At 47.3% G+C, this 19,756-nt stretch overlaps 1 protein-coding gene across 1 annotated transcript in view; it reads left to right on the top strand.

The window, feature by feature from the left end:
- Positions 1-872: 872 nt before the first annotated feature.
- LOC144113464 (uncharacterized) overlaps positions 873-19,756 on the top strand; it is a 51,031-nt gene continuing 32,147 nt past the window's right edge. The window contains exons 1-7 of the mRNA XM_077646553.1: positions 873-878; positions 1,585-1,654; positions 3,208-3,350; positions 5,881-6,038; positions 8,560-8,711; positions 14,066-14,155; positions 15,351-15,586. Coding sequence (XP_077502679.1) covers positions 873-878; positions 1,585-1,654; positions 3,208-3,350; positions 5,881-6,038; positions 8,560-8,711; positions 14,066-14,155; positions 15,351-15,586 — 855 coding nt within the window. The remainder of the gene's footprint in view (positions 879-1,584; positions 1,655-3,207; positions 3,351-5,880; positions 6,039-8,559; positions 8,712-14,065; positions 14,156-15,350; positions 15,587-19,756) is intronic.

Raw genomic sequence — 19,756 nt, 5'->3', positions numbered from 1 at the left:
GGTATCGGGGCCACGCTGATGTATTTCCTGTGTTGTTTTTCTAGAGCGGATTGAGCGTCTAGTGCGCGGATGTCCGCAACTGTGCCTACTCGGAGTAGGATAGCTCGTCCAGCTTGGGTGGTCTGAAGTCTTAGTGTTTGAGATGCATGAATGGCTGCTGGTAGTTCCGCAAAGGTGTTGAAGTTCCTAGAGCGGTCAGATGCTCTGTCGAGGTGTTTTTAGGAAGCTTAAGGGCCGTCTTCCATACCTCTCTTATGATTGTGTCAACTTGCTGCTCCTCTCCTTTTTTTAGCGCTTGAAAGGATAGTCCGTATGAGATTCGGCTAAGTACGAGCGCTTGCACCAGCCGAAGAGTGTCTTCTTCTCGCATTCCTTGGCGATGTTTGGTAATGCCGCTGATCATGCGAGCTATGTGGTTTGCGGTGGTTTTGAGAGTCTGGATGGTGTGGGTAACACAGAGGTTGCTCTTTATACAAAGGCGGGCTGCTGATTGTAGGGTGGTTTCCTTTTGGCCCAGGGAACCCTTTATGGCCCATATAGTTATATCATCCGCGTATATAGTGAAACCGACATTTGTAAGTGCTTGCATAGCACGCGACAGCCTGAGCATAGCAATGTTAGCATTGTTGAAAAGCAGGGGATAAATAATAGCTCCCTTAGGTGTGCCTTTGTGTGGCATATCTTTGACGTCGGAGCGGCTTTGTCAATTGCCTATCGTGGCCGTGCGGCCCGTGAGGAACGTACGCACGTAAGCAAATACTTTTTCTCCGCCGTTAAAGTCATTTACGGCTTGAAGGATCGCCTCGTGGAATATGTTGTGGAAGGCGCCCTTTAAGTCTAAGGCCAAGATGAGATGTTCTTGATCTCTGGGGATGTTGGTAAGTACTTATTCTCTCAGGAGCAGGAAGGCGTCTTGGGCTGAAAGCCCTGGCCTGAACCAAACCATAGTAGGGGGAAGAGGTTATTGTCTTCAATATAGTTTTGAGGCGAGTGTAGATGTCTCGTTCATAGAGATTTCCTAAACATGATGTTAGGGAGCTGTGCCGGAGGGAATCAAGTGATGGCCGCTTGCCGGGCTTGGGAAGGGTGATAATTCCGGCATGACGCCAATCCTGAATTGCAATACCCTTCTCCTAGAGGTCCTCATTGATGAAGTCAGTGATGGCTTTGATATGTGCATGACTCGGGTTACAAATAATAGCGTTTGTGTTGCGGTGTTGCGCGGTGTTGCGCTGGGATGCACGGGCTGCGGCTTGCACCTCGGCTATTGTATCGGGGCCTCAAGTGTAGAGTTTGGAAGGCCGTTGTAGGTGATGGAGTAAGTTGCGGAAAGTCCCCACCTTCAAAGGCGAATTTCTTCACAAGGCATCCGCCACCTTTCTTTACTGTCACAACACAATTTACGCTAACGCATTCGCGCTACACTCGTAACTGCCCTGTGATTTTTTTTCGAAATTTTGCTGCATAGAATGGAAAGTGACAGCTATAGTACGAGCCGTAAAGGGCCTTCAACTTACTCGTCTCACTTCCGAGCAAGGTTCCATGTTTTAACAAAACTTTGGATTATTTCAATGTATTTTGCAGGTGAAGTTCAACATCCGCTGGGGCAACAGGAGCAACCAGAGTTCCATCATGAATACATCGGAATATATTGGTGAGGGTTCCCTCGCCCACTGGTTTGCTTGGCTGGGTTTCAATTTTTCGCCTGTAGTGATTCTTGCTGCCTTGCATGGAAAGAGAGAAACTAGTAAGTACATACCATTACCTAGCCGGCGTTCACAGGACCACACGAGGTGAAACCGATGGCTTTGCTACTTGCTACTCGAGCTGGAACAAAGGCGATCGTGGCCGCCTTTTATCTCTCTTGGGATTTTCGGTGCTCCGAACGTGCTGCCAGAGAGCTAAAAAAACTGAGCGTGCAAGGGGTACTGCTTTAATTTCATGATAACGTAGCCAAGATATTTGTTTACCGCTAAGTTCAGGCGCTAGATCATGGATGTCACTGCGAAGTTCGAGCAGGTCAGGCGTACTTAAAGAAGTCGGGGTGATAAAGTTTGCCATTTCTGAGGTGCACTTCACTATTGAAGAGGCACATTTACCAGAAGTCCTGGTTTTACGTGTTTTGAGTCATCTTTATCTTTCCTTTGAAACTATGTTGTGTATTCATTTCTTTCCTCTTTGAAGGAAGGAGTGTATTCATTTCTTTCCTCTTTGAAGGAAGAAGGGCGTAGGCTCCCTTCAAGAGCGCATTGTCAAATTGTGGCTGAATGCGGCCTTGCGCTTTCAGAGTTCGCTTGTCATGCGAGAGATGCGGGGTTCGATTTTCAGTCCTGTGGCGTACCCATCGGTTGCACAAGCTTAAAAAACGGCCTTTCGTCACATTACCCTCCCTTGACATAAAATCTATCTGTAAGGGACTGAAATTCGTCTTATGCGGTAAAGGTCACTGCTACCCTGTTTTGTGTACTCAAGTTTATGTCAATGACCTATTTTCAAGTATTTCACTGTAAAGAATCTAAGCACAAAACAACTGTAAGAGGAAAGCTTGTACTCACTGTATCACTGGTGATCAAACCCTGCACTTCCCTCATGCTAGGCGAACACTCAAACGACTAGCTCAAATGCCTGTTCTCAGATGGACTTCTTCAGCGTCTACTTCCTTAGCTCTGGATGAAGTTTCCAGTGGATAAACACCGAAAGGAGCGACCTTGAAGTAAAGGGATTACCTAAAGTTTGATACTTCAGCAGAAGCTTTACTGTTCTGCGAAGTGCAGCCCATCTAGAGGGAAACACGCCGAAAACTTTGTAGCGCATTGCGAAAGTTCAATGTAATTTGAACACACCTTGCTGGAATAGGCGTGGGATCTGGTTACACCCAAAATAAAAAAAAAATGGTACGGCTTCAACGTAGGTAATTCGGGTAGGACGTGCGAAAGCACATAAGGCAACACCGCTTCAAAGGTAACCGCATGCATGGTCTTATCGTCAGCCGCTACAGCAGCCGCGCGCCGGGGAGGAGGGGGCGGAGTGGAGTGCCGGTTTCGCGCGTTGATGGAGGAAATGCGCAAGGCCTCCGCTGCTGGCGCTACGTCGAAGGTCAAAGCTTGAGGCGGCACACATACCCCGGATTTTTCAGCTTCGCCTGTGAGGTAGTGCTGTTGTAATAAAAAGGCCGACATGCTTGATATTTCGCCTTTCCCTAAACAGACACGTTAAAGAAGAGACTGCGCGCTGTTATTATGAAGAACAAGATCTTGGCACGAGCTCTGGCGGCCTCCAAGAAAGAGATCAGTGAGTTAAAGAAGTCCAACGGCCGCCAGCAGAAGGTGTTCAACCTGGGCTTGCCGCAGGTAAGAATCAATGTTGCAAGGGTTTAAGTGTAGTGCGAGAAAAAAAGACGTCTTTCCTATCCATGTGTTACTGCGTCTCTCCTGCTCCTCGAAATAAACAATGCGTTGGAGCTAGATTTTGACAGTCTTTAAGAAAATCAACGGAGTGTCATTTTCAGTGATTATAGCGCGAAAAAGGACGAGACTAAGAGAAATACCTCTGTAGCCATCCCTTTTGCGCTGAAGTAACCTAAAATGGCATGCTAAGTACAACTTACCTAACTTAACACTCTTTAGTGAACGATGTCGACGAAGGTTTTACTGGAGCACGCACACAGCCGTCTTGTACAGGTGAATATATATTTAATTCACCTTTTTGCTAATTAACAAATTTAAATTACCTGTCTTTTCGTCTTCGCAGCGGGCCGTGGTTCTGCGATGAGAGCTAGTCATACGTATTCAGATAGGCCAGCACAAACAATTTCTGTCCAGCATGATAGCGTCTATCCAACAGCATTGTGATCGTGATAGGAAATTGAAACCACGCGCTCATGCATAACTGACGCTATGACCGGCTAACTGTTTATCCATTACAGTTTTGTGAAATTTATTTCCTGCAGTTAGGGCGCGGTTGAGGGTACATATTATCCCTATGCAAGAGCGTACAGGGACGTGATGTTTAAATCTCGCATGCTGTATTTCAAGCGAAAAAAAATAAACTAGGAAGTCTCTTTTAAGAAAAAAATCTTCACGGGCATTTCTCGAGACACTCGGCACCTTGCACTGAAATTTTTTCGCTGAAGTTATTGATTATAAACTGGGCTAGTTTACCTCTCTGAATTGCAAAACGAGGAGTGTTTAAAAATACGCTTACCTGGCGATGACAATAGCTTATCAATCTGCGCAAGGTAAGCCTTCGTAGATCTGGTTATCATTTTTCGAAGTTTGGCAGAAGTTAGCTAAGCCCTTAGCTGTGAACTTTCGATTGGCGGGAAGATTTTTAAACCCATTTTCCTAGGTGATAAATCAGTTTTTTGCTGCCCAGTCAACCTGAACATAGCCAGATGTGTTTTAGAGGAGAGTAATTGAATGTAGTTGTCTCAGTATTCCTTTGAGGGCCTTTAAATATATTTTATTCTTTTTTGCCATACAAGTTAATCAGGATATCATTCCCGCAGTGGTTTTATAGACGATTGTTCGACTTTATTTCAGCAATAGTTATATGGATGACGCCTTTCACATTGTGAAAACTATGCTGTTCAACTAACAAGACGTGTCCGCGATGCTAATGTATGCCATAATCTAAAACCCGCAGTTCTTGAGCTGGCAAACGAAAGTTCTCAAAGTGGGCTTTCAGGGTAAATGCTTTCAAGAATCTGTCGTCTGTGAATGTTTCCCAGGTTGACTTCTGAGTGTGCGCACTTAAGTAAGAAGGGTTGCCTAGAACGGCTCAGTTCAGTTCAGTTTAGTTTATTATCTTATAAGTCCCCCACAGGGGAATTACAGAACAGGTGGGTTCTTATACATACAGTAAGGATCATCTTATACATGCAGTAAGGATCATGGTAACTAATTACTGAAAAAAATGGTCATACAGAAGTTGCAAAAAGGAAGATGGGTAGGTAGTAGCAACAATTTCGCGGGGAAGGCCGTACCAGTCGACCTTTCTATCACAAGAACTTGTTTGTTCTGCATAAGACAAAAAGTTGGAATGTTTGTCTCGGTTTGTCGAAGTTAGAGCACCAAATTACACAACGATGTCCCTTCGGGGAGGTCTTAATTACTTGTTAAAGCTGCACAAAAGTTTAGTACGAAATTGAAAACTTGGGATTTCAATCTAAAAAAAGAGAAATTTAGCTGAAGCCTTTGTTTTGGGCTGTACTAGGGTATTACGCCTTACGCCGCGAAACTTGTGTGGAGCACGCGACCACCGTAATCCGCCACTATTTGCTTAATGAAGTACTAGTGCAAGTTGTGTTGCAGTTGGCAACGTCACTTGCACTGTGGTCTTGGTATAAGCGGCGATGTTACCGGAAGCTTAGATGAAAGGGAAATAGGGTGAATTATTCGAATTGGGGGAAGCTGCAAAAGATAAACGTTTTATATTCATCCTTGACCGGCTAAAAGAGCTCCATAAAGGACGTTGTTTTTTTCCAAAGCGTTTTGCTGTTCCAGGAGAGTGTGGTTCAGGGCCCCGTTTAACGACCTTCTTTGTGACTGAGAATTGTGCCTTTTGACAACTGACAACGTACACCTACTATAAGGCCGCCGTGGTGGCTGAGTGGTTATGGCGCTCGGCTGCTGGCCCGAACGACGCGGGTTCGATCCCGGCCGCGCGCGGTCGAAATTCGATGAAGGTGAAATTCTGGAGGCCCGTGTACTGTGCGATGTCAGTGCACGTTAAAGAACCCCAGGTGGTCTAAATTTCCGGAGCCCTTCACTACGGCATCTCTCATAGCCTGAGTCGCTTTGGGACGTTAAACCCCCCATGGACCAAGAACACCTACTATGAGTGAAAAAGAGCTCTTTTCTTTACTAACACTCCGTGCAGGTAAAGACGTGGCTGAAAATGGCTAGGCAGCACTCACACACAATGTACCAGTACCAGTCACGAGCCTTGACTTTGCTGGATGAGATAATGAATCCCGGTGTCGACTTCACTCTGGCCCGAGTCTCCGACGCCGACGACGATGCAGACATTCAGGACCGGTGCGTATTTTTTACCATTATTCACCGTCGCACTTCCACGTCCGTGACCAACAGGCATCGGGAAGTGGTGGTCGGCTTTCTCTCCAGCCAAGTGCAGTTTATTTATTGAAAACGTACTGGATGAATTGAAGACCAAGGAGGAGGGCAATACATAGAAGTAAATGAATGAAGTCATAATCGCAAGGAAGGGATGGCTCTCGGTCACAGTTGGGGAATTAGGAGGATTTGGGGTGCAGGCGCAGAAGCGACTTCTAGTCGATCGTTTTCATAGCCTTCAGAGCTGCAAGTCTTACATACGTCGGCCAGCTACACTACTCGAAGCAGGCCGCTCGAACTGCTACGTGCCGCGATGGCATGTTGTGCTTCGGTGCTGGATCGTATCTGGTCTGCTAGGTTAGCCATGCAGTTATGCGATATGTGCTGAATTATGAATTTTCTTCCTCGAGAGTAATGGGCAAGTCCACATAAAATGTTGGAGATCTCCTTTGTAGTGTTCTTGGAAGTGGTTGCATCTGTCGTGCACAGGTGTTTCCCGTCTGGCAAGAGCACATTTCTGGCGTATGTACGGGGTGTACGCTGCGTGTTCAAGAGCTTCGTGTAAGAACTCTTGTAGCCGAGTGAGCTTCAGTGTCAAAAACCGGCGCTTGTGTTCTTTCCGCTAACCGGCGCCTGCTGTCTGCTTTTATTTAGGTGCGAACGTAGTGTATCAGTGCTTTGCGGGGGAGCCTTCATTCAAGCTTTCGATATGGTTTTTGATTTACCGTGTTCGGCAGGAAGTTGAGGTGTGGGGCGTTGTATGTCTGATCAACCAGACCCGATTTCACGGCTGCGTTTCCCCCTCCACGCCAGTGTGACCCGGTGTCCATATAATTTTGCCGTTTGTTCCGACGTCTCTTCCTTAAGTCGTTGGTCACCGCATCTTTTGCAGTTGGTGCGGACAGCTCTGCTATAGATGCGCATGAGCCAGTTACGATTCGATAGCGATTTAAAATTCTCCGTTCCGCAAATTCACCTGTGGCGGTGATTGTGGTGTGGACGGCTCTCCGTAAGGCGAGCGATTTCGTGTTTTAGATGGAGCCTCCGGGTAGGTGGCACCTTTGCTGGCCATTGATTTGAAGTTCTGGCGCACAGACCCTAGTCTTACCAATAGTGGCGTTTCTAATTTCAGCGTACGTGTAGATATCTGCTGTGTTCTCCGGTGTCCTCAGTTTTGTTGTTTTTCCAAAAAATTGCCTACCCACCGCGATTCGCGCGCGGTGACCTTGTCCTAGCACAGGCGTCCCACAGGGCAAAAGAAATGTAAGACAGCGAAATCATGAGCGAAGAACAATATGTATTAAACAACAAAGACCGCTTGGAAAATACTTGAAACTACTGCAAATAAAGAGCAAAGTATTAAAAGACCAAATATTTTCAAGAAAGCGCATTGAATACACGTTGTTTAAAGGCAGTTCAAGTGTGGAAGAGACTACTAATGCGCGTTCATTCCAGTGGTCGATAGTAGGTGGGTTAAACGAGTTCTTGAATATGTTAGTGCGAGCCAAGTATGGCACGTGCAATGAATGCGTGTTTGCACCACGGTAAGGTAGTGTATTTTTTTCACTTCACTGTGACGAGTAGAGCTGTTGTGAGCTAGCGCTTCTGTTGCGTGTTTTCTTCCGACAGTGCTGTCTGCGCGTTGTTTGGCAGTCAATCAGTGCCCTGTTTGTCCAAAAAGCAGCCTTAATACACATATAGTATTTACCAGTACACTGACAGTCGAAACTTCTTTCCGGAATCCATGCTAAAATGAGACCAAGGCAGTTTTCTCCAAGAATGTGACTGAAGTTTGATAATTGTGTTTCATAAATTTCCACGTAGTAGAGATTAATGTCACGAGGCGATAGTTACTAAAGCAAAGACGGTCACTTTCTTTTTGGATATCGATAGTACCCGGGCTGTGTGCCAATCGAAAGGGAGAACACAGTGCTTTGTGCTTTAATGTTAACTGGAGCAGCCAAGTTAGAATATTGACCAAGGATTCCGCGTAGGGGCTCAGCAATGAATTTAGTATGCTGCCAGGCTTAACACGAGCCATCACTTTAAGATTAAGTATAGCGTGCTGAAAACAAGTTCGCACCTTACTACGCCGAATGGATGATAAAGTAGTGAGCAATCAAATTGGACGTCGCTGTTTTCCGAATTGAGCCTGAGGCTGGGGTCTTTGGCAGTAGCTCAAGTATACTCCGCCGCACCCACAGAAGGAAACGCAGATCGCTTGGTCTGCGCGACGAAATAAGATCTTTCCCGCCGCACGAGCCTCACACAAGTGCATACCCGAGTCCACTCCACGGGCACAGATTGAACGCTTAAGTGTAGATGTGCACGACACTGAACGACTGCACATCGTTGAAGGGGACATTTGGGCTCTTTCACTGCGCAAGCAGTCCTGCACAAGACAGCACAGTGGGCCCTCACGACACTGCATAGTTGGACATTGGAGGCGAAAAACGAGGGTGCTCCATTGCCGTTTTCAACGCAGGAGGCCGTCCTTGCATCCTCCGGGGAAAATGTCAAAGGCACAGCGTGGAGAGCTCTCCGTGATCCCAGAGGAAGACGAGGACGTCAACGCGTCGAGACGGATGCTCCTCGGCACGTTTACCCTGGACTCGGAGACTCGGCTCCGGGCCGCAGGTTGTACCCCATGGAAACTTTCTTCCGTGTACATTCTACATGCCGGGGCACTGCCATTGCATTTTCCGGCTTCTGCAATCGATGCTGAAGTACCTGAGCTGGGGCAGCGGAAATAAAGGATAGCAGGCAGAATGGCGAAATGTAATGAAAGAGGCAAGAGTACAGGAAGAGAGGATAGAGGGAGAAGTAGTATATACAAATTATTACACAATAAGAAATGTGTCCAGGATGTGCGCGTGATTAGCTATGATGGAAGAATTAAAACACGCGCGCACAGCACTGTGTTGGCTACAACTGGAGTGGAGCGTCCTGTTATTATTCGTTCGAGGTAGAGCTCGCAGAGCTTTCGGTCACTGCGTGTAACTACCTGACGGAGAACAGACCGGACGCCAAGCCCATGTGTTCGAGGAATGCACAGAGGCTCACCAAGGTTCGCTCACGAGTGCGCGCACTGCCCTACGGCCACAATAGCGTCTTGAGGGAGCCTGGTAGTATGCCCAGTGCCCGATAGGCCGCAAGCATATCGCGACGAGCATCGGCGACCGCGGCACAGTGAAGGAGCAGGTGTTCAAGTGTTTCCACTGCACCGAATCCGTCACACACATAACTCGTCGCCATTCCGTGACGCTCCCGTCGTTCCCCTGGCCACACACAGCCAATGCGCGCGCGGAGGATCATTACACATTGTGACCGTGTAAGTGCGCGACAGCCGGTGATACTGTTGATGCGCTCACCTCCTGCGTTGCGTGGGTCGGGGTGCTGCTTTCGGAGATAGGTCGTGGATGGCCGCACGCACGTCCTCCAGCGCAAGGGGCAGATCGCTGGCAGGTAGTTGATGTGCAGCGGTCGCGAGGTTGTCAGCTTCTTCGTTGCCGGCGATGCCGCAGTGACCGGGCACCCACTTTTCACGCACGGCACATCCGCTCTGCGCGAGGCGCTCGAAGCGCGAGCGAATTTCCCGCACTAGTGGGGTACCGCGGCCGTTAGATTGCAGGCGGCTGAGGGCGGCGCGGTAGTCGCACGGCAGAGCACTCCTGGGCGGCGGAGGGCCGAGGGTGAGCAGCAGGTCCAGCCCGAGCAGGATCTCCATCAACGCCGCCGTGGTAGAGGAGCCCAGGAAGGTTGCGTGTTGCTGGCTGTGCAGTCGCAGGGCGGGGATGGTAGCCGCCGCTGCAAGGGAGCAGCTGTCGCGGGCCACTGAGCCGTCGGTGTACACGAAGGAGATGGTCCTGGAGCTCCTCGTGTATGACGGCTCTGGCCAGCTGCTGCACAGCACAGAGAGGTGTGCTCCGCTTTTCCGCTATGCCGACGATCTCTCGCTGTACCTCCGAGGCAGCAGGCCAGGGCGCGCAGGAGCCGTAGGTGGGAGGGCCTTGAGTCGATTGCTCATACTCGAGCATCACCGCGTCCATTCGTGAGCGCGGGTGCGAGCGCATACGCTGTAGCAGCGAGCCGCCGTCCGGTGCGCGGTGAAGCCGGTCGATGTGATTCAGTGCCCTGCGCGCTGCTGGGAGCTCAAGTGGCCACGCTCCTGCGTCGGCCAACGTGGCGGCGCACTGCGAGTTTTTGGGCAGGCCTAGGCACACGCGCATGGACTTGCGGTGCTGCAGCTCGAGTTTCTTCCAGCACGGCTTGCGCACCGTGACGAGCGGCAGAGCATAGAGCACCGCCCCCAAAGCTGCGGCATTGTATAGCCTCAGGGCGGCTTGGTGGGAGATGCCCTGGCCTCGAGCGGTGAGCTTGTGCACGGCGGCGGTGATCCTCATCTGCAGCGTTACCTAACCTGTGATTCTCCACCGCATAATTATTTATATAGGGGTGAAGGGGCTCGTTTTAATATGCACGAAGAAAGCCAACAGTCAGTGAAATGAATGTTCAAAGGAGATATATTATTGATACTGGTGATTAATGGGACATTAATAGCGTAATGATTTTATCTCTCAAGATTATGATTATAAAGCAGAAGAAAAAGCAAGCACATGCTGCCGGTAGGATCCGAACACCCAACCTCTGAAGTTTACAAAATTCGAGCCGACAAAAAGGTGTTGCTGGCGTACGTTCATTTCATACACGATTTTTACTCGGACGTCATTTTTAGCCTCTGTATATATATATATATATATATATATATATATATATATATATATATATATATATATATACACGCTCTTTGTAAAATTTTGGATTTCAGTAAGAAGCTCAACGACCCTGTATTCTGGCCTTTATGCAAATATGTACCGTGTAGAATACTCTTGCCTCAGCTGGTGGTCTGTGTTTTAAGGACAATTGGATTGGATTGTAAAACATTTATTGCATCTAGAGCAGGTTGCAGGAGACACATACTAGATGGCCGCTAGCCCATGGCTGGCGGTGACCTCACTGGCCCGCTCGATTGCCCGTACTAGAATCTTTGGGTACAAGCTGACCAGCACGGCCTCCCACTGCTCGGGAGAAGGGAGCTGTATCAACTCCGCCGGAGGCGGATAATTTGCGAAATTCCACAGAATGTGGTCGTATGTGGCTCTTTCACCACATTTATGGCAGTTTGGGTCGTACTGGTCACGGTACATGAGGTCAAGCACTGCCAGATTCAGAAAGGAGCGTGTTTGCAGTCGGCGCCAGGCATGTGGCTCTTTCACCACATTTATGGCAGTTTGGGTCGTACTGGTCACGGTACATGAGGTCAAGCACTGCCAGATTCAGAAAGGAGCGTGTTTGCAGTCGGCGCCAGTTAACTTCCTGCGCTTTTGCTAACGATTTCTGGGGTGAGCCTAAAGTGATGGGTGATGTCATGAAATGAGATCAACCCGTCCCTCGTTAAGTTCGGGTCGGAGGGCGCGGTCACTGCCCGGTCGACGAAACCTCGGGCTTGCGCGTGAGCCGCCTCGTTCCCTGGATTAGACAAGTGTGCCGGGACCCAGATCAATTCAACTTCTCTAATCGGAAGGGTTGTGTTTTGAAGGATGCGGTGTGAGGTAGATGTGAAACGGCCCCTCGGGAAATTGCGAATGGCTGTTTTGGAGTCGCTGAATATAATATCAGCACGCGTGTTCGCTAAAGACAATGCTTTTGCCGCTTCATCCGCGGTCTCGGGGTAGGTGGTTTCTATCGACAAGGCCGCAAACTGGGCGCCATTCCAGTTCACCGCGATAAGTGCAAACGCTTTTCTCGGGGTTGTCGGTATTCCGCTGCGTCCACGTACGCCACATTGTCGTTCCGGCCTTATGGTGTGTGCAGGGCGCGAGCCCTCGCTGTGTAAAGAATTTTTTTAATGGCTAAAACCTTTCTGCACTAATCGTTTGCTTCGTAGCTCTCGAGTAAGAAAGACAATGAATAAGGAACCTTGTCTCACATACAACTACGGGTATTCCGAAGTGCAGTGTATGGCTGTTTTGTGTTAAGTGCGGAATGCACACACATGTAGAGAATAGAAGAAACTACCACCACACCATGACTCTCTAGGAAAGAGCTCACACCTGATTGACAGGCAGCATGGGAGAACACAACAGAATTTATTCTGGTTAGGTTAGTAGAAGGTGTAGCGATGTAGATTGAAACCACTTGCGTTCAGGAGCGTTGTGCCTAAATGTTTCAAGCGGCTGCGCACTGTAGACACCAGTTCCAGGAGACTACGCTGCCAGGTGCCCTCGACTCCAGCGTCCTTCATGGCCTGAGTCGCCATTGGTCGTGAAACAACATAAAAAAACGTTTTTGTGCTTGTCGACAAAGAACAAGAATCAAGCAGTGGAGTGATTCCTTATGTTTAGCGATTTTTTCTTGGCCGACATAATCATCATGAAAGAGTAATGAACCTTTTTTTTGCTTTTTGCATTCTCACTGCTTAGCAAAATCGGTACAGATAAACGACAGGTAGGGATTTAATTATTAGCCTCCTCACTTGGGTTTCATAGATACTCTGTTTTAGTTGTAATAAGAACACAGCACACTATTAATACAGCACACCACAGCACGGCACAGTAATAAGAGCACAGCACAGTAATAAGCACAGCGTCACGAACAGCCAGCCGAACCGTCCAGGCACAGAACAGAGACCGCGTTCAGTCCAGAGCACGCACGAGCGACCGATCGTTCGGCGCTTCTCGTCGTGTTCTTCGTTGAGCGCCAGGCTCTGAAGATTCTAAAGCCCGTGTCCAGTCTTACATAGTACTTGAGCTCTTACCATCACCTGATGGGTGAGAACTTACTCATGTGACGATTGCGGCTTTTCGGTTTTTCGGCGTTTTTTTTCCTATTTATACGTGTTCCTGTTGCGAAAAAAGTTTCAGTTGCGAGTCTATATGTTCATCCTTCGTCCGCTTGTCTTTTTATGCGCTTTTGCAAGCACACATACCACACTTGCCTACTTAATGCCCTTATATACGATAAAGTTCGCGTCAACCAAACTTTTCGCACTATCCGCCTTAAATTTCCATATTTTTCTTATCCAGTTTTCTCCTTGTTAGTGCCGTTGGTAACTGCAGGTGGAAAGGAGGTTTGAAAAATAAGCAGTTTTCGGTTATCGATATGCTATTTGAACCTACCAAAAATCCCGATAAAGTTCGACAAAATGACCTTTTGCTTTTAATAGGGGTCACGCCGAGGAAAAGTCTTGGTGCCAGGTCTAGCGGACGCATCCGTATCTTTGATGGGCCTTCTAGTTCTTCTACGAAGCCTCCGGCATCAGTGCTTGACTGTGTGTTGGTCTTCTGTTGTACCCCTTACTTTGCTTGAAACATCCGGATGTGCAGCTTTTAAACCAGCGCCTGTACATTCCTCCTAAATGCCCTCTTTTGCTGAAAACTTTTTACAAATACTTCCGCAGCGGTCAACGCAATGAGAATCCGCGGCTCCAACATGTACAGGAGGTCGTCGCTGTCGTTAGCACACATTCCCAGCGATAACGTCTCCGCACACGGTAACTTGCCACAGATACAATTTGCCGCAAGAAACGCCCTATCAGCTTCAACATGAATTCGGCTGGCTTAGGGAATGTGTGGTGCCATGCGGTGTTCATTCTGGTGCCATTTATAATTAATAACATGGAGTCGGAAGGTAAGTGGAAACTTCTGCTGTTGTTCCTTCGCCAACACTGTTATCGTGCAGGATTAATGCGTTATTTTTGCTCATTTTTTGGAGAAACTGTGAGAAACAGCGGCAGTGTGTCAATGAGGCAAAATTTTATCAACCTCCGCATTTCTGTTCTCTGCCATGTACTGCCATACGCACCTCGAATTTCAGGCTTTCTGAATGTCAACTAAATGAATTTAATAGGTTGCGAAGCTATTCCTGTGATGTAGTTTTAACTTTTTAAAGCGCTTAATAAGATTAACAGATGTCCTTCTACATTTTTACAGAAACCATAGAGAGGAAAAGCCGGGGCTCCATGTCCAGTAGCGAACGTCCCTCCGGTTCCTCTGGGAAGCCTCGGGCACCAACGCCAAAAGGTGAGTTGTTCTTCCCCTTGCTCTGCTTTGAACTGGTGCATTCCTAAATTTTCAAGCCTAATTTTCCCAGTGCCTCGCTGGGAAGTGTCGTAATCTGCTTAAGCAATTTTCAGTTCTTACGTAGCGGTCACCGCAAAGAGCATCCGAGGCTCCAGTCTGAACAGTAGATCGTCACAGTCGGAGGCCGTCACGACCTATGCGGTCTGTGCGCCGATGGTAATATTCAAAAATATCAATATAACTCAAATACAGGCCCCCTAGCTTAGGCAAAGTCTGGTTTGTTATTCGCCACTGAAAAGTAGCGTTTTCTTTACTTTCGGCACCGCTAATTTCTGATATTAGGAATCTGATCAACAAACGAGGATTATCCTCTCTGTGCCGTTAGCATACAGTCAGAGCTTAATCGCAGGCGGTGTATTTGGCAGTTCCCCACAATTTTCTCGGAGTAGTTGACTGCGGTGCGGGAATGGCGGTTTGCTACAACCTTCGGCGTTTACATGTTGTCTCATGAAAACGAAGACGGATAAAGTGTCGGGAGTATTAAGGACGAAGTTAAACTCGATGAAACGGGCCGCTACGGCTAGTGCGGCTGGGTCAGTAGATCGCCGGGAGTGGCCTTTCACTGCGAGTAGACTCAGCGCTTGCGATAATGGTGAGTGTGGATGGCTGAATCTTGTTCGTCGAAATAGTGCTTATCGTGTACGAATGTCTGAAAAAAAAGCTTACTTTTGATATAGTAGAAATCACGGAATCGTAAAGGGAAGTTCGTAGTAATGAACGTAACCGATCAAAGTCCATAGTAGAGAGAAACTGATCAAGTGGTTCATGATAATCACAAACTGAAGAAGGCAGAGAAATCCTCAGGGTGCTTGAAATTTTTGTGACAAGTACAGTAGCCTTAGTCTGGGCAAAGCGTTCATTACTGGTGGGGTTTAAATGAGGTCATCCAGGAAGATCACCCTGCCGTAATAAAAATACGGTCGTCTAGGAAGATGACCCTATTTAAACCCCGCCAATGACAATCTCTTTGCTCGGACAAAGACAAGTCCACTTGTCAAAACGTTCGTAAGCAACCGGCCTGAGCGCGACATCTTTTTTCTAGCGCTAATGACTTGAAGTTTTAACTCAACGCAGGACACAGCAGGAAGACTCCTTCAAACTTATCGCTTACTTTTCTTTTTAACGTTGCCATCAGGTTCCGTACAATCCCTTGGATGCAAGGTCCGCGGCCCTTGGTGGACAGATGGTGGGGCAGGAGACTTGGACTACGCATTTCTCGAGTCGCCCAACCCAACGGCTCCATTACGCCAGGGTAACGAACCTGGTGAAAAGATGGTGACCGTCTATGCTCAGAGCCGCATTCCAGAGGTGGCCGATCCGCAACACCAGGAAACCGCCTCTGAAAAGCCTTCTTCTTCGACCAGCACTGCTGTGAGTAAGCGGGTATGCACTTGTGAAGCGTCACGAAAGATTGTCATTACTTTGTCTGCGTAAATCATCCAATCAATAAGTTAATGAAAATTAATTAATTAATTAGGTAGTTAATAATAATCAAGCAAACAAAAAGCAAGCGAGCAGTAAATCAAAGTTTACTTCTTCCAGACGAGTACACAATTCTGGAATGGTTACGTGGGCTAAAACCATGCTTGATTACAGTTTGGCTAGTCACCGATATCTTATTTACAGCAGCAGTTCTGACATCCATTTTATAGAGGTGAAAAACAAGTGAACATAATGTAAGCATATTCGGCGTCTAAGGAACATTAAGCAATGTATGTTGTTCAGAATGGAAACAAACAAAATGTACATATACACTTCATGGGAATGTAAGTAAAAGCGTCCCTTGCATTAAAGACCTAATTTGGACATAATTTTTCAAAATGGGCTGGTTTCAGAAGCATAAAAATAAGTACAATTTTCCTGTAATAGACAACTAATTTATAGATCCCACTTTCTCAGTAGCTGTCAGAACGAAAGATGCCGAGTAACGTTTAAAAACCTATTAGCAAATCCTATATCAAATAAAATGCGTTAGATCCTGCTCATGTACCAGTCGAAATGAGCCAAATATATTCGTAAGAGCTTTCTACAACAGCTAGAGCTTCTTAGCTGGGTCTGTTTTGAGCGTGGTTTCATTTATTCCTTCCACCGGGCTACCTTCTCGTCGACTGCGTACGATGCGAAGAGATCGGGGGGAAGATGTGATACCAGATGACGACGATAATGATGGGATCATCGGCCCCGTTGCCGATGAAGCAAGGATGCGCCTCTGCTGCAGTTAACGTGAAAGTGTTTAGTTAGACTAGTTGGCAGTGGATATCTCAATCCATTATTACAAGCGAAATGGCTGACGGGAAAAAATACTAGCTGTCGTCTTGTTTTCCATCTGTACGCGTTTCCTATTTCTCAAGAACTCGGATTGTTGTGTGTAACAGTGATGCAAAATATATTCTAGACCCTATACATTCTAGCGAATTTACTTTTCTGCTACCAAAGTGTGAGCACTAGAAAAGAAGGCTGTCATGTCAATGCTTCTCACAGAAGCCTTCTATCTGTATTTACTTACTGATGTGAAAGCAGAGCAGCGCACGCAACTGCACGCAATGAATGTTCTAATTGTTTTCCTGCTGTATTTGCAGCATAGTTTTTAAGCGCTTTTTCATAGACAATGAAAATAATTCCAGAAAAACTTTTCTAAACAAAGCAAGGCTAAATCCAGAGGCTGGCATAGAAGAATCAAATACAAAGTTTATATACTGATATTAACAAAATTATTTGCGTAATTTTTGGCTACATTGTGGTATAGAGCTGTTATAACATGTAAAGCATATCATATAACATCTTGGATTCCGCTAAGGTTTGTGCGTGTAACAAACATATGCATTATTCTCGGTTTTCGATTAGATCGATTTGGCCGATTTCGAAAAAAAAAACTCAACATAATCTAAGTCACCGCGGTGACTCAGTGGTTAGGGCGCTCGGCTCCTGACCCGAACGACGCAGGTTGGATCCGGGACGCGGCACTCGCGTTTCGATAGAGGTGAATTTCTAGATGCCCGTGTACTGTGCGATGTCGTTAAAGTTAAAGAACCGCATGTGGTCGAAATTATCCAGAGCGCATCACTATACGGCGTCCCTCTTGAGTTTTTTTGTGACGTTAAACGCCATGAAACCATAAAAACTTCATAACATACAACCTTTGTCCGTAAAGTTTCGAGACTGATTTATTTTTTTCTGTAGAAATGATTCCCCAAAACAAAAGTTGGTGCATATGTGTAGCGCCGTCTTTTAGGGATGACCTGAGCTATTTATGTTAATTGCTGTGGCAGCCGCTAGACGGCACTACATGTAGAAAAGTACGTTGTCAATGGTCGTTTGCGCATTCCAGTGTGAGTAAATGTGGAGAGATTGACGTCCACCTCGAACTGCGTGTAAACATAAAATTCTGTGTGAAGATTGGCAAGATAGCCACACACACGTATAAGCTCCTTCGTGACGCTTACGGCAAAGAGACATTATCGTGCGCGCGAGTTTTCGGCTGGCACAGGGGGCTCGTTTCGGATAGAATGTCGGTGGAAGACGACACAAGGCAGGGACGCCATTCAACCTCACGGAATGAAAACAACATGGCTTGGATGAAGGAAATCGTACAGCAAGACCTCACCATTACAGTCCGCATGCTATCAGATGCTCGCGACATTAGTAAGACAACATGCCACCAAATTTCGCTTGAGAACTTGGGGAAACGAAAGCTGAATGCCAGACTAGCGCCGCACTCTCTCACACAGGAAAAGGACACGCGAGCAAACAGTTAGCGCTGATTTGCTCTCTGAACCAGAGAAGAATGTTGCATTCGTCGACAGCATCATTGCTGAAGACGAAACATGGTGTTTTCAAAGTGATTCTCAAAAAAAGAGCCACAGCGCCGAATGGCGGTCCACAAGCTTTCCGGCGTCGAGAAAGGTGCGGCGACAGAAGACGAAAACAAAGACGATGCTGATAGTTTTTTTCGATGCCAGAAGTGTCGTACACCACGAGTTCGTCCCACAAGGCAGAAGGGCAGACGGTGAATTAGGAGTTTTATATCCGCGTGCTCCAACACATGCGTGATGCACTGCGACGCCGTCACCCTGACTTATGGGCATCTGGACAATGGAGCCTTCTCCACGGTAACGCAAGGCCGCACACTGCTCTCAGCGTGGCAAAATTTCTCGCCAAGCACAGCATTACTGTACTTTTTCATTCGCCATACTTGCCTGCCCTCTCCCCATGCAATTTTTTTTCTGTATCCTCGTGTGAAGAGAGCCCTAAATGGATGGGAGCGTGGAGGCCATTCAAGACGCCACTACAAAGGAGGTCACAACCCTGCCAAAAGAAGCGTTTTCAAAGTGTTCCCAAAACCTCAAGAAACATTGGAAGCTGTGTATAGACTGCATGAAAGACAATTTGAAGGGGTGCTGCAAAATAATTTCAATGTTAATCGCATTTCTTTTAATGGCATCAGTCTCGGAACCTTACTCACAAAGGTTGTACTCTGTAAACCCTTATCTCACGTTTTCACTGCTACTGACACGATTCCGCTACTTCTGGCGGCATTGCGCTTTTAGTCAGTCTTTAACTATACGATATCCAAACCAATATTGCTCTTCTTACTTCGTTGCGAGAACTATGCTCATGTCAATTTCTGTTTTCCTTTCCATGCGATAACAAGAACAAGGTAACCGTTTAAACGACGGCGACGATTAAAGCTTCACTCATGGTACTTATGAAGAACACTGGCAGTCGTCTGCGGCAGCTGCAGACGAATGCCAGCGCGTGCACATTCATGGCCTTGCATTCCAGAGTTCGGGTACGGTTACTGTCTACGAACGACACTAATTTGCCACCAGCTGAATTCCGGTTGAAGGCTCCAGGGGAACAAGTAAATCTTGTTCTGTAGCCAGATGGCCACCGACTAGTAGCCAGATACAAATATTACATGAATGTATTCTTTGGGGCTCTCTAGGCTTCGATAGCTTGATTTGAGGCCGTTTGGTACCGCTGCCGGTCTTAAAGGGTCGCTGAATATGGTGCTCGAGCTTGGCTATAAAATGCTTGCTTTATGGAGAGTACAGGCCACCAAGCGTCCATGCCACGCAGGAGACCTCGGAAGCGAAGTGGAGTTTTACACTACATATTCGAAAATTCCCGCTTTCGCACGGCGCGGCGACCAGCGGTGCCGGGGTTTTGCACGAAACCTGTCATACAACGTCATGTCGAGCAAGTGACGTCAGGAGCCGAGGGTTATCATTGGCTCGCCGCGCCAACTTTTTCAGCCGTCAGGCCGCTACCATGGCGGCCGCCACTGCGGCTGCAAATATTTACGACAGGAGAGGAAAAGGTGGGGAGGCCACGGAACTTCAAATATTATACCGAACGCATAAAAAATTCTCGCTCGAGAGTATCTGTGAAGTGCCATCATTGAACATCCTAAGCGTACCGCGACTTTGAGAGCACCTTTTTGATGCCCTTTAAGGCAAGCAGGCAATGGAAACAGTGGAAACTCAACTTCCGAACGGTAAAACTTCCGCCTTTGAAAGGAACTCGGCAGCACATGTAGAC

The sequence above is a fragment of the Amblyomma americanum genome, chromosome 1 (assembly GCF_052857255.1).
Source record: "Amblyomma americanum isolate KBUSLIRL-KWMA chromosome 1, ASM5285725v1, whole genome shotgun sequence".
Taxonomy (NCBI): Eukaryota; Metazoa; Arthropoda; class Arachnida; order Ixodida; family Ixodidae; genus Amblyomma; species Amblyomma americanum.
Note: the sequence above shows the minus strand (reverse complement) of the source record. Positions and strands in the feature narration are given on the sequence as shown.